The sequence below is a fragment of the Heterodontus francisci genome, chromosome 17, assembly GCF_036365525.1.
Source record: "Heterodontus francisci isolate sHetFra1 chromosome 17, sHetFra1.hap1, whole genome shotgun sequence".
Lineage (NCBI taxonomy): Eukaryota > Metazoa > Chordata > Chondrichthyes > Heterodontiformes > Heterodontidae > Heterodontus > Heterodontus francisci.
The window spans coordinates 78,138,893-78,152,630 of NC_090387.1; the positions used below are offsets into that span (position 1 = coordinate 78,138,893).

The 13,738-nt window shown below is 45.9% G+C and overlaps 1 protein-coding gene across 1 annotated transcript; it reads left to right on the plus strand.

Annotated features, from left to right (window-relative positions):
* Positions 1–567: 567 nt before the first annotated feature.
* tmem208 (transmembrane protein 208) lies at positions 568–13,272 on the plus strand. The gene is made up of 6 exons (XM_068049958.1): positions 568–736; positions 1,543–1,641; positions 2,359–2,418; positions 7,398–7,534; positions 10,055–10,139; positions 11,132–13,272. The coding sequence occupies exons 1-6, from the start codon at positions 731–733 to the stop codon at positions 11,267–11,269; spliced, it is 525 nt and encodes a 174-aa protein (XP_067906059.1). The 5' UTR covers positions 568–730; the 3' UTR covers positions 11,270–13,272.
* Positions 13,273–13,738: the final 466 nt, after the last annotated feature.

Here is a 13,738-nt window from a genome sequence, read left to right on the forward strand (position 1 = left end):
AGAAAAGTCACAGATATAAACAAGTGAGGTGGGGGTGGGGCAAGAGATAACAAAGGAGAAGGTGCAGATTGGACCAGGCCACATAGCTGACCAAAAGGTCACGGAGAACAGGCAAACAATATGTTAATGGTGTGTTGAAAGACAAAGCATTAGTACAGATCAGTGTATTCACACCTAATCTGTCCTAATGCTTTTGTCTTTCAACACACCATTAACATATTGTTTGCCTGTTCTCCGTGACCTTTTGGTCAGCTATGTGGCCTGGTCCAATCTGCACCTTCTCCTTTGTTATCTCTTGCCCCACCCCCACCTCACTTGTTTATAATCTGTGACTTTTCTAATATTTGTCAGTTCCGAAGAAGGGTCACTGACCCGAAACGTTAACTCTGCTTCTCTTTCCACAGATGCTGCCAGACCTGCTGAGTGATTCCAGCATTTCTTGTTTTTTGTTTCTTGTTTTCATACCTGTTAGCATTAGCTGTTCAAAACAGATTCCTCCCAAAGGGGCGGGGCCTCATACCTCAGCTCCGCCCCCTCCCCACATGACGGCATCACGGTGCGCCGGAATTGGGTAGGGAGTGCTGAGCTGTTCAGTCGGCGCCTCTTTAGATGGTGTGGAGCGGGTTTTCCAGCTGTCTGAGTCCGAGCAGTATCTGTGAGCGGGGAGAGGAACTGGCGTCTGAAATAGCCCCGATTGGATTCAGCGGCATAGCCGTGAGGAGCCGGAGCCATGGCGGTGAGTGTGGGGCGAGGGTTCCCCAGCCGGGCGGGGAGGAGGACGCCAGTTTCCGGCCGTTGCTGCCCCTCCACCTCGCTTGTAAACTGACCCCTCCCGTCCCAGCTCAATCCCAGCAACTCAGCATCGCCAACGATCGAACCTGGGAGATTGCTAATCTGTGTGGTTCTGTAGAACACTTTGCAATGGCCTTATTAACACAGACTTGGTCACTATACTGTGTATTTGTTCTCCTGGTTGCCTTGGCCTAACCCCTGCCCACCTCTGTTTCCTCCGTTGGGCCTGGAGACAGTGCTTTCCCTCCCAGGTATCCAACAGTGGGTGAATGGGATTGACTTCATCACTGTCCTCACCAGATGTTTACACATGTACTTTCCAACATGCTACCCAAGACAGAATTGAAACAAAGAGAAGTCAGTTTCTGATCACTTGGGAGTGTAACCCTTCTTCAGACCTCGAGCCACAGGCAAACACATAACTCTAAGGGTTGAGAAAATCAGACATACAATTACTGAGGTCAGTAGACCTGTGAACTGCCCAATAGAAAATGATTGGGTGATATGAAATGTCATCAGTGTGATGGTTATAAAAAGGGCAGCAGGTATTTGAAAATGGGTGAGCCTGTACATGAGAGAGATTCTCTCAACAAATGTTGCCTGACCTGCTGTGTATTTCCAGCATTTTCTGTGTTTATTTCTTCAGGATTTTGTTTGTGCTGTGCTGATACCGTTTAAAATGCAGAGTCATAATCCCATCTCCATACGTCCCTGATGCTGATAAAATTATTTCCTTTCTTGTTTGAGCAGCCAAAAGGAGGCAAGGTTGGAACAAAAGGGAAGAAGCAGATTTTTGAAGAGAACAAGGAGACACTGACATTCTACCTGAGAATTATTTTGGGAGCTAATGTGAGTTAATGGTTTGTGCGTATCTGTGTGGGACGTGTCTGAGGGACTGGTATCTAAACTCGAAGTCGGGGCTGCATCACTGCTTACAATCTTTGGGCAAACCAGTTTACCTATGCACATGGACTTGCCTCTGCCGCTATTGGTAACAGCTGTTGGTGGGTTTTCTGAGTTGCATTTTTACCATGTTCTTTTCCCTTTTCCATTGGGTGAAGTTTGCTTGCTCTATGTCCTTTCCAGTGTCACTCACCCCCTTCCACTCCTCTCCTCCATGAATAATCTAAGTCTTTCCATTCGTAAATTCCCAAACTGCCTCTTTGGCAGATGATCCCTAGGGGCAGTCTCCACATTCCAAGCTGTACACTCTCGCTTCATTCCAGCAGTGTCTGACCTTCTGTCTCTTGGGTCCCTTGCTCCCTGCTCGGCAGCGTCTGGCCCTGCAGGGTGCCCCCGCTCTCCCCGGCTGCACGATTTCAAGCAAGTATGAGGGGGTGTGGATGGGACCAGTGCTTGGGTGGCGATAAGGAAATGACTACGGTGATGTTCTGCTTGGTGTGGCTCAGTTACACGCAGGTGCGTGGAGTTGCTTCCTGTTGCCATCTCCTGTTCCAGTGTGGTGCGGTGTGTGTTTGCTCCCTGTTCTCACTGCACTGGAGCAGGAGACAGGATGCCCTATGTTTTGTTGCTGTCTTACTAATGGCTGCATTGTCTCTCCCATAGGCTATTTATGGGGCAGTAAACCTCTTCCTCTTCTACAGTTCAGTCACGTTTTGGACCTGGGTAAGTCTGAAGAATCAGCTCTATGCCTCCTATTTGTTCCTTTATTGTGGATGAACCTGTTGCTGTGGTCGCCTGATCCCCTTCCCCTAGAAGCTGTTGCGACGGGCCCCTCCCTCCTTTAACACCTCACCTTTATCCATGGGTCTCGTGGGCTGTGCTCAAACCTCCAGCAAAAACCAAATTCACAGACTGATTCAGTGATGGGATTGTGGCTGTCTGACTTTGACCAGGCAGAAAAGCAGAAGGTTATGAGGTTATTTGAGAGAGACCTTTTAGTACTTTGAAGAGAGAGGAGCTTCCATAACACAACACAAGCTTTCCCCAAACACATGTTCATGGTGGAGCACCATTTGTTTCAGAGGCACAGCCTCCGTTCTCTCGAGTTGAGTTGGTAGAGGGCAGTGTGTAACTGAGCCACGCTGAGCAGAACATCCCCGAGTCGATTGCTTATCGCCTCCCACCGATCCCCCGGAAAAAAGTTGTCCTGTTACGGTGGCCAGAATGGGGCTCGACAGTGAGCTCACCTGCCCACACCCACCCAGGGCATGGTCGACTACCCTGTTGAATGTAGATTTGTAGGTGACGAATTGGCCCCTTAGGCAATCAGCACTGAAGAGCTGATGAAGCTCGTACCTCAGCAAGTCTCAGCAGCTTGAGGGGGTGTTGGGCCAGTGATGGAAATGGTAGTCAGGGAGCAGAGTTTGTGGTGGCGACCAAAGACAATGGCTTCTGTTTTCCCAATATTTAGTTAGAGAGAATTCTGCTTATCCAGTATTGGATGTTGGACAAGCAACGGAACAAATCAGAGACATTGGAAGGGTCGAGAGAGGTGGTGGCGAGATGGAGCTGAGTGTCATCAACGTAAACATGTGAAACCCGATATGTTTTTAGATGTTAATGATGAAGGGTAACGTAAATGAGAAATGGTAGTGTTCAAGGGTAGATCCTTGATGTACACCTGAGGTAACGGTGCAGGAGTGGGAGGGGAAGCCATTGTGGATTTTCTAGCTCCGATTCAATAGGTAAGAATCAAGGCAGTTCCACCCAGCTGGGCGGAGGCGGGTGGTGTGGTCAACTGTCGCGGGCTGCAGATAGATGGAGAAGGGTGAGGAAGGATAGTTTATCATGGTCATAGCCACAAAGAATGTGGTTGAGGGCAAATGCAGGATTATGGCTGGGAAGGAAACCTAACTGGAGGGATTCAAGCATGGAATTGTGAGAAAGATGGGCGCAAATTTGGGAAGTGACGATACATTCAAGAACCTTGGAGAGAAAAGGGACATTGGAGATAGGATGGTAGTTTGCAAGGACAGAGGGGTCAAGGGTAGTTCTTTTGAGGAGAGGGGTGGGGACAGTACCTGAGGAGACGAAAATGTTAACAATATCAGTTAAATATGGAATATCAGGAAAGGAAATTGACAGGTGGGCAGTTTGGTTGGAATAGGACAGTGATTCTCAAATGTTTTCATCTGTGGATCACTTTGGTGGGGCAAAAGATTCTACGGACCACTGTTATGACCAGGTGAGAAAGGTGTCTAGGGGGTCCATTTCAGCCTTCACCTGGTCTTACAGTAACAAGGTTTAATTTTAAACACACCGTGTTTTTAGCTCCCCCTCGGTGAATCCTTGTTCACCACTTTCCAACTAGAAGGCAAAGAAACCAGCACAAACGGGTTTTCTTAGCTTTAAAGAAGAAAGATTGAAATTTCTTAAACTTAAACTTTAATTCAGTTGACGCCTACAGATACACAACGCGCCCACATTAGCATGCAAATGCGATACATACATGCAAATAGAGACAGAAAAGAGCAGAAGAAAAAAATCAAGTGAAAAGTGTGAGGCAATATCTGAAGAGTTTTTGTTACGGTTCTTTGAGCTCACCTGTAGAGTGGCCTGCTCAGGTCTGGAAAAAAAAAACCCGACCCGAGCCAACCACCAGAATGTTCTCTTTCTCCACTTGACAGCATTCGTTTTACATCCATAGTGCACTCACTGTACTTACCACTTTTGGATGTATGGAATGGAAGAAAAATAAAAAGTAAAAACTTCAGCATAATTACAATCTCGACAGATTGCTAACATAGAATGTTGATGGTGTACGGAATGCAAAACTTAGAACTTTGGCTATCACCTTTATGCTTTTGACTAGTTTGGGCCCAGATTCTAGTTCAGACTAGTTACCCTCCCATCCTGTAACCTCTACAATAGCCACCGTAGTCAAACAAGTCATGGGAAAATCTATTAAAGAGATACCAAGTCTGCCATTAAGATGATACTGAGAATTCCAAAAAAATTAGGACACATCAAGGAAGAATATCAAAGTAGTTTTTTGGAACCGTTAATGAGTACCTCCCAATCTAATGGGGAAGCTAATGTAAGATCTAGCTGTTGTATCTTTTATTTTCAGAGCTCATTCAGCTCTCTGGTACATCAGAAAAATTACACTAATTAGTCCATTCCCCACTTCATTTTAGAGTGCTGCAGCTCAGTTATGAAGTCAAGAGAAAACACTGAGCGTGATGACATCATAGAAAAGCTCATTGTGCAGACTCAGAGTCTGTGGAGTCTGGATGCACGTTTCCCTCCTTGATGTCCCAGACTCCCAGCATAGGCAGGCTATTCAGATTTTGATGCTTAGTTACTAAACTTCCCTTTTCCTCCCAGCAGAGCAATAGGTAGTACTGTGTGTGTCCGACCTACACCCGGCCTGACTCAACCTGAGCCCGAAAGCCCGACCTGAACCCGGCACGTGTATTCAGGTCCCCTCAGGTTCGGGTCAGTTAGCAGACCTTTGCTGTAGAGTCCTTGATTGTAGGTAGTTTTTGCTTTTCGTTGGGGCCCAGTATTCTTCAACCTTGTTCACTGTAGGAGACTTTTTTCTCTTACGGTTCATGTGTCTTCAGTGAATTCAGAGGCTTGTGAGAAAGAGGTGGGAGCAGACGGGAGCGATCTTCTCAATCCAGGAGCAAACAGTTTTTAAGTTCAAACTCTCTGTGGCCAGTTCAAAAAAAAACCCTGGAACAACCAGTTAGTCATGTGAGTAGCTGGTCTAACGAGTTTTGGATTGTATCACCTTAGCAGTCTTTGGAATGCTCCTCTTACACACAATACCTGGTGATCATGGTCCATTGTGGGTTGAATGTGTTAGGGAATGGTCCTTTGTCCTTCCATGCACTGTCTGTTAATATGCAAATGTCTTTTCCAGCAACAGCTGATCTGTTTAACAAGTCCTTTCCTCACTCCAGCAACAGTTTAAAGTCAATGTTCATGACAAGATTAATGTGCCTCATTCATGGGTAGGTGGGGGCCTAGCATGACACCACCTACTAGTCCTATCCCACCCACTTCCCCTTCTCATCGCAAAAAAGCTCATCAGAATTAATGAGAACTTATGGAAACTGTAAATACTTGGCTGATTTTTCACTACCAAATGTAATAAATCTATGTACCTTATGTTGTAATTGCATATTAGTAAATTATTAATTTATATAGACATTTTCATATAAACTTGCTCTGTATTAATGTTTATATGAAACATTCTAATGCTATAAAATCATCACAAAAATCTTCTGAAACTAGTACTTATCCTACATCTACATCAATCAAACAAAATCAACAGTAACATAAATCTTATAAAACTACATTGTTGTTGCTCGCACTTATGACGACTCGTGCTGTGCATGTGGGAGCTGGTCTGGTTTTGTGATGTCACGCGCCTTGTGGGGATGAGGGTTCTGGCCTGCTATCTTGTATGGCCTCGGCCATGCCGTTGCCGGTCAGTGATTTGCATTTTGGACCAGCCCGTGGACCACCTGGAGGACCTTCGCCGCCACCTGGCGGGCCCATGGGCACCACTCTTTGAGAACTGCGGAATAGGTTGCAGGGAGTAGGAGTTGGGGCTCATGGACAACATGAGGTCAGCAAAAGTATTGCAGGAGATGGGATATAATCTACAGCAAGACAATGAATTCAAGGATAGGACCGCGGGGAACATTTTGAACGTTTCTTCCAGTGGACTAGGGGAAAGGAGGGAAGCAACCGTGACAGCTGAACAGATAGTCTCGATTCTTTGTGACAAAAACGTTCACGAGCTCCCTGTACTTCTTGTTGGAGGTGTGAATGGGGAAAGCAGGGAGGGTGATTTACAAGATGGTTTGTGGTGGAGGAGAGAACCTGGAGATGATCTTTGAATAGTGAGCAGTCTTAGTGATGGAGAGCATAATTAGCTAATGCTTTGTGATTCAACCAGATCTGGTGATTGATGGTTAAACCAGTTGTTTGCCAAAGGCGTTCAAATTTGGGTCCCTTGGACTAAAGGATGTGGAGATGAGGGGTATTCCACGGGGAATGATTAGGGTGGGAAACAGTAATAGTTCTAATGGGGACAAGGGCATTATAGGTGGTAGAGAGGGTGTGATTTATTAAATGAGTAGTTGCTGAAATGTCGTCATGAACTGTAGGTTGAAGGATAGAGTTGGGAATTTGAAAGTACAGTGGTAAGTGACTTGAGGGAGAGGTTTTTCCAGGAGTGGAAACAAAGTAGTGGGGGGGGTGGCGGCGGCAGGAGGGGAAGGGGAATATGGGTGGAGAGTGATGCATGGAAATTATCAGAGATTGCCTTATCTGTGGTATTGAGTAGCAAGACGTGAGATGACACGATTGAGCGGTGGCCATGTATGTGGGTAGGAGAAATCACTTGGAGGTAAAGATTTAGGGAGGAAAGGAGGGCGGTAAATTCAGAACAAGAAAAGTTGAGATGGAGGTTGAAATCATCAAGGATGAAAAGTGGTTCTATGTAAAGGCTGAGGGAGGAAAGCATTGACAATATCTTAGAAACTTATAGAATAGAATCCTAGAACTTGCAATGATATTTGGGTGGACAGTACAGAACAGGGATTTTTAATGAGGCGGAAAATGAAATAAACCAGCTCAGTATCTCTGGCTTCCTTTTAATGGAGCCCTTTCTCTTTTGATGACAGGGATTGCTGGCCTTCGCCCTCCTCGTCTACAGCTTCAGTTACCGGTGGATGCAGGGAATGGCACAGCCCGTGTTCTCTGAGGACCACGCCCTACTCAACGGAGGCATTGACCTGAACATGGAGCAAGGTATAGCAGAGTGAGTGTCCAAAGTGCTGCAGGTATCTGACTTATGCCGAATAGCCCATTTGGACTCTTACCATCTGAGTCTCCACTGGATGTTCTTTGGTTTGTAAAGTGGATTTAGCTAGAGGTGAAACACAATGTGATTACTTTGATTCCTGGAAACAATACTTAGTAATTTCCAGCAGGTCAGGCAGCGTTTTTGGAGAGATAAACAGTTACATTTTAGGTCAATGACCTTTCATCATTTCTCTAGTATCAGCCATGGCTTAGTTGGTAGCACCGTTGCCTGTGAGTCACAAGGTTCCAGGGCTTGAGCACAAAAATCAAAGTTGACATTCCAGTGCAATACTGAGAGAGTACTGCACTGTCAGAGGTGCCGTCCTTCAGTTGAGACGTTAAACTGAGGCCCCGTCTGCCTGTTCGGGTGAAAGTAAAAGATTCCATGGCACTATTTCGAGGAGGAGTAGAGGAGTTATCCTTGGTGTCCTCGCCAATATTTATCCCTCTACCAACATCACAAAAACATATTATCTGGTCATTATCACATTGCTGTTTATGGGATCTTGCTATGCATAAATTGGCTGCCGTGTTTCGTACATTACAACAGTGACTACATTTCTAAAGTACTTTGGCTGTAAAGTGCTTTGAGACATCTGGTGATCATGAAAGGCACTATATGAATGCTAGTCTGTCTTTTTCCAAAAATGCAGCCTGACCTGCTGAGTATTTCTACCTTTTTCTGATTCCGATTTCTAGCATCTGCAGTATTTTGCTTTTTTATTAATTTCCAGCATTTTTGCCTTGCATCATTATCCCCTTTGCCCTTTAATCTTTCCTGCCCTCCACCCGATCACAAATCTTCTCCTTTGTTCTTTGCCTGGCTCTTTGATTAAAACCTGTTGCATCTCTAACATTTTCCCGTTCTGATGAAAGGTCATTGACCTGAAATTCCCGCTCTCTCTCTCCCCTAAGATAGGCTGCTTGACATGCTGACTGTTTCCACCATTTTCTGTTTTTTATACGAATGTGCCCTTGTTACAACCAAATCCCTGTGCAAACAAGAGGAAACTATCCTTTTTTGTGTAAACTAACTGCTCTCAGCTTGCCTCGGTGTTGTGGGGAGCTTGGGGTAATGGATAATCAGCCAGGGTTTCCACCCAATGATCACTGTCTACTTGATAACTTGCCACAGGGGAGTGACAGATGTCTGCTAGCCCACGGGGGTGGGGGGGTCGATTATCTCAGTTGGCTAGATGGCTAGAGTGTGATGTAGAAAGACGACAACAGCACAAGTTCAATTCCCGTACCGGCTGTGGTTGTTCATGGAGGCTTGCCCCCTCGCCTTGCCCCATGCTTGAGGAGTGGTGACCCTCAAGCTATACATCACCAACCGTATGTCTCCCATGGGGAGAAGTGCCTATGGTCCTTTGGAACAATGGCACTGGATACCAACATCTTCAGCTGGAGAGAGAGGAAACCTTTGCTTGAATTGAGATGGGGCAGGACAAGGGTAGAGGGAAATGAGCAGTGACTGACCCTAGAAATGAGTGACAGCAGTAGCAGTGAATATTAATGACTATCCAGTAGGGTGGAGCTACTTTCGTTCATCACCATATAGCTACACTGCACCCCCTCCCCCGCAGCCCCACCCAGCTTCCCAAAAGCATTGCTGTTTACTGTTGTGTGTTTCTGGAGTGACAGGTAATGTCCAGTTCGATTGTGAGCTTGAGCAGTGAACATTGGCCTGAATCTGAATGAAGGGGAGGGGGTAAAAACAAAGATGAGGCAGTATCAATGTGAATGAACTGTAACCTGCTTAACAGAAACCAGGAGGTTAAGATAGCTGAGGTGATCTTTAAATTAGAGAGAAGTAGTAAAGGCAGCAGTGGAACAAGGAACGCCCGAATAGCTGAGGCAGTGGCTGGCAACTCTGGGAAAGGAGAAGGATTGAAAGCCCGTGGATCGGGTTTGACAAAGTAGGAGAAGCTGACAACCTAGGGTGGAGTCCCCCACCCCCAAGAAGGGAAGCCAGGTGTTTGCACTCTCCTGCCTGCTCACAGTATTAAAGTATGCTGGCTTAGGGGAGATTTCTTTCATGGTTATGTCTTTGCATCTAAATACTAACTGAGCCTTTGAGTGCATTGGTTGCACTTGTTCACCCCCTCCATCCCTACAATGCTCATATGTGCTCCTTCAATTCTAGCCACTTGCACATTCCTGATTTTCATTGCTGCACCATTCACCATGCTTTCAGTAGCCCAAGTCTGGAATTTCTTCTGTAACCGTCTCTACCTTTCTCTCCTCCTTTAGGGTATTTCTTAAGACTTACCTCTTCGACCGAACTTTCTTTCATTCTGCCCTAATATCTCCTTGTGTGGCTCAGTGTCTTTTTCTTTGCTCCTGTGAAGCACTGGGCTGATTTACCAGGTGAAAGGCGATATATAAATGCAAGTTGTTGCACCTGTAAAGTTAGACGAGCTGCTATGTAGAGTTCAGCTCCGTTGGTGTTAACCTGCTGTTCCTTGCCTTGCAGGCATTTGAAGGATATGATCTTACTTACCGCCATCCTGCAGGTCCTCAGCTGTGTATCCATGTACTTCTGGTACTTGTGGCTTCTGGTAAGTTGTCACTGCATTCACCAGCTCTTCAACTTGCAGAGGGAGTTGCTATTTACATGTTGATTACTGGTTTATGGATGAGGGGCAGCTAGAGAAGTAATGAGATCCATGCACAGAAGAACAAGTTGTACAGGCCCCCCACTGCCATAAAGTGAGGATGGCAGCCGTTGCTCAGCCCAAGCCATTCAGAGAGGCAATTTAGTTTAAAGACTGTGCCTACACAGGTCAGATTGCACGGGTGCACAACTGTCTACTTGCCTGTCCAAAAAGCCTCCAAAGCAGATGTGGGAAATGCAACATAAATCCCATATTCAATACCTTGCCAACCAGCACTTCTCTGTGTCTGGGTAAGGTTTTTCATTGTGATTGAAGTCGTGCCTAAATACTCAAGGTTTCACTTCCCCCAGTGAGTAGCTCTGACTAATAGGATCTCCAATTCGACCACTTATCCATACTGAGAGAACTGGTCTCATTCATTGCCACGGTGGAGCAGTGTAATTGGTCTTAGTGCCTTTTAGACCTTGGTTGCAGGATAAATATTGGCCAGAACACCAGGGACAACTCCTCTGTTCTTTGAACTAGTGTCGTGGGATAGTTTATGTCCACCTCAGAGGGCAGACTCGGTCTCAGTTTAATATCTCGAAAGATGGCATCTCCAACAGAGTCACACTCCCTCAGTACTGCACAGGAGTGTCAGCCTGAATTATGTGCTCAGGCTTCTAGAGTGATTCATGTGCCACCAACTGAGCCACAGTTGCCACCACCTGTGGACCTGTGCAGTGGATGGAAGCATCAAAGACTCTGAATAAATCTTCCCAATCCAACTATCTTCATTTTGTGTATCTACCAAAAGAAAGAGGTTGCATTTTCTATAGAACTTTTCACAACCTCCAGATGTCCCAAAGCGCTTTATAGCTAATGAAATGCGATAAAGATTCCCGTTGAACCTGTATGCCCGGACTGACTATTTGACTGGCTGTAATGTGTTTCAGGCACCAGGAAGGGCCCTTTACCTGCTGTGGGTGAACATCCTGGGACCGTGGTTTACTGCAGAGCCCCCCACCAATCCAGATATTTCTGAAAAGAAACAGAGGCGCCAGGAGCGACGACAGATGAGAAAGCAGCAGTAGGAGGAGCCAGTCCTGGATCTTTATTTACCGATCGATAACTGGAAGCCCATCAGCTGACAAGCTTTGCCATCACCCCACCCCCTTGCCAAGATTCCCCAGGCACCTTGGACCGATGTTCTCCTGTTAGAGCTCTGTCTCTGCTGGGAGAGTAGATGCTCGCTGCTTCTCAATCGTCACCCCTACATTTCCCGTTACCATGCCGCAATTATTGAAAGGTTAAAGAGAGCTCTTGCGGGAGACTCTCCAGTATGTGTACACACCTCAGGTGGATCTGTGCTCAAATGTTTCTACCTTCAACTACCCCCCACAGCAGAGCCATTGAACCAGTGGGTGGGTCAGAGGTCAAAGGTTGACATTTTATGAATCAAACCTCACTTAGCAATGAATCACTACCTCATTTCCAGTTTGTGAATTAACCCTTCCTCATGGTTGCTCCAACTCGCTTCTCGAAGCATTTTCTCCCTTCCTGGGATATTGTCCCTCAGACATCGGTCACTTTTCAATACCTCTGCCACATTGCTGGTGTGTGACCCAGAGCATGGATCTCCCTCCTGCTGGGAGACTCCACGGCTCCGGTTTATAACTCAGTGTTCAAATCAGGGGCTGAGTGTAACTTAGGAACAGGAGGAGGCCATTCAGGCCCTCCCCATTCCACCATTCAGTGAGATCATGGCTGGTTATCGTAACTCCATTCACTCACCGTGGCTCCATATCCCTTGAAACCTTGGCTAGCAAAAATCTATCGACCTCAGATTTAAAATTGATTGAGTTAACACCTGCGTTTTGTGGGAGAAAGTTGCACGCTTTTCTCTCCTGAATGGCCTTTCTCTGATTTTTAAGGTTATGTTCCCTTGTCCTAGACTCCCTCACCAACGGAAAATTCTCCCTCTCTCCTACTACCACCACCCCCTTGCCTCCCACAAATCAAAACACTGCTTTAGTTTCTACATTCCAGGGCATACACATCTGGTTTATGTAATCTCTTATAGTCTAACGTTGGAGCCCTGGTAACAGTCTGATGAAATGGAGCAGGGCTGGAACGGTCAGTGTACCCTACCACCCACAGACTGCCTTCAGATCTTGTCTCTCTCTTAATATGTGGTCTTTTTTTTTGCCTTTCTGTCAACCATGACTCAGTCAGTAGCACCGTGGCGTATGAGTTAAAAGGTAATGACTTCGTTCCCATTCCAGATCCTTGAGCACAAAATCTAAGCTGATACTCCAGTGCAGTGCTGAGGGAGTGCTGCATTTTCAGAGGTGCCATCTTTCAGATGAGATGTTAAACGAAGGTCCCGCCTGTCCTTTTTGTTGGACGTAATGGGTACCTTGGCACTATTCGAGGAAGAGTAGGGGAGTTATCCTGGCAATTATTCATGCTTGACCAACATCACTAAAACAGAATATCTAGTCATTAATGCATTGCTCTTTGTGAGACCTTGCTGTGCATAAATTGGCTGCTGTGTTTCCTACATTACAACTGTGAGCATACTTCAAAAAGCACTTCAATGAATCTTGTTGGGACATCCTGAAAAGGCACTATGTAAATGCAAGACCGACTTGCTTTCACATGAATGAATCCCTATCTGGCAAGTCGAGACTTAATATCTTCGCAGCATAAACTGGACCAGCAGCGAAATGCTAATCTACACAGCACGGTGCAAGGGCATTTCCTTGCAATGCAATGAGTTGCACAGAGGCCTGTAATGTTTTACAGCTGCAGAGGCTGTGTATAGGGAGGACACTGGTGGCGGCAGACTTATCCCAAGGACCAAAGGATTTCACGTCTTAATTTATCAGTGTCTTAGCCCATTGCCTGCAGGAAGTGTGGGGTGTGAACAAGTGGCAATTGCGCAGTGGCTACCGCTGAAGGACTTCGATCTTCACAATTTATTGTATTACATCAGTGACAAGTAATTGTATTTAAAGTTTTATTAAACTATAAGAAACAATAATTGTTTACACAATCAAATGGATATTGAATAAATATTGTATGATGCGCTACACTATGCTAGTGACTGCTTCCGATTTAATATTTGGGCAATGGGTCTGATTAGTAAGAGTGTGGTCACTCTTGGGGGAGTGGAGAGGAAACACTGTCTCGAGTGTACTAAAATCTACCATCCCTTAGCCCCGATAGCTCAGCAGGCACTTAAATGAGCTACAGAGCTTGGGCAAGTGTTTCTGAATTTTAAAAGTTGAGGTAATGGTGCACTTGGAGCCAATGTAGGTCAGTGAGGTAAGAATGATGGGTGAGTGGGAGTTGGTGCAGGTTAGCACCAATGTGCAGCCAAATTTTGGATGAGCTGAAGTTTGCCGAGGGTGAAGGTGGGAGGCTGTCCAGGAGAGTACAAGACTGAAAATGACAGGTATGGATTAGTTTTCTTGAACAGATGGAGTGGATATGGGCAATGCTAGAGGTGGAAGTAGGCTGTTTTTGTGATGGAGAGAATATGGAATTGGACGCTCCGC

Coding starts and splice junctions, on each gene's coding strand:
- tmem208 (XM_068049958.1), top strand. Junction 1,642..2,358: donor GAATTATTTTGGGAGCTAAT/GTGAGTTAATGG, acceptor TCTCTCCCATAG/GCTATTTATGGGGCAGTAAA. Junction 2,419..7,397: donor CAGTCACGTTTTGGACCTGG/GTAAGTCTGAAG, acceptor TTTTGATGACAG/GGATTGCTGGCCTTCGCCCT.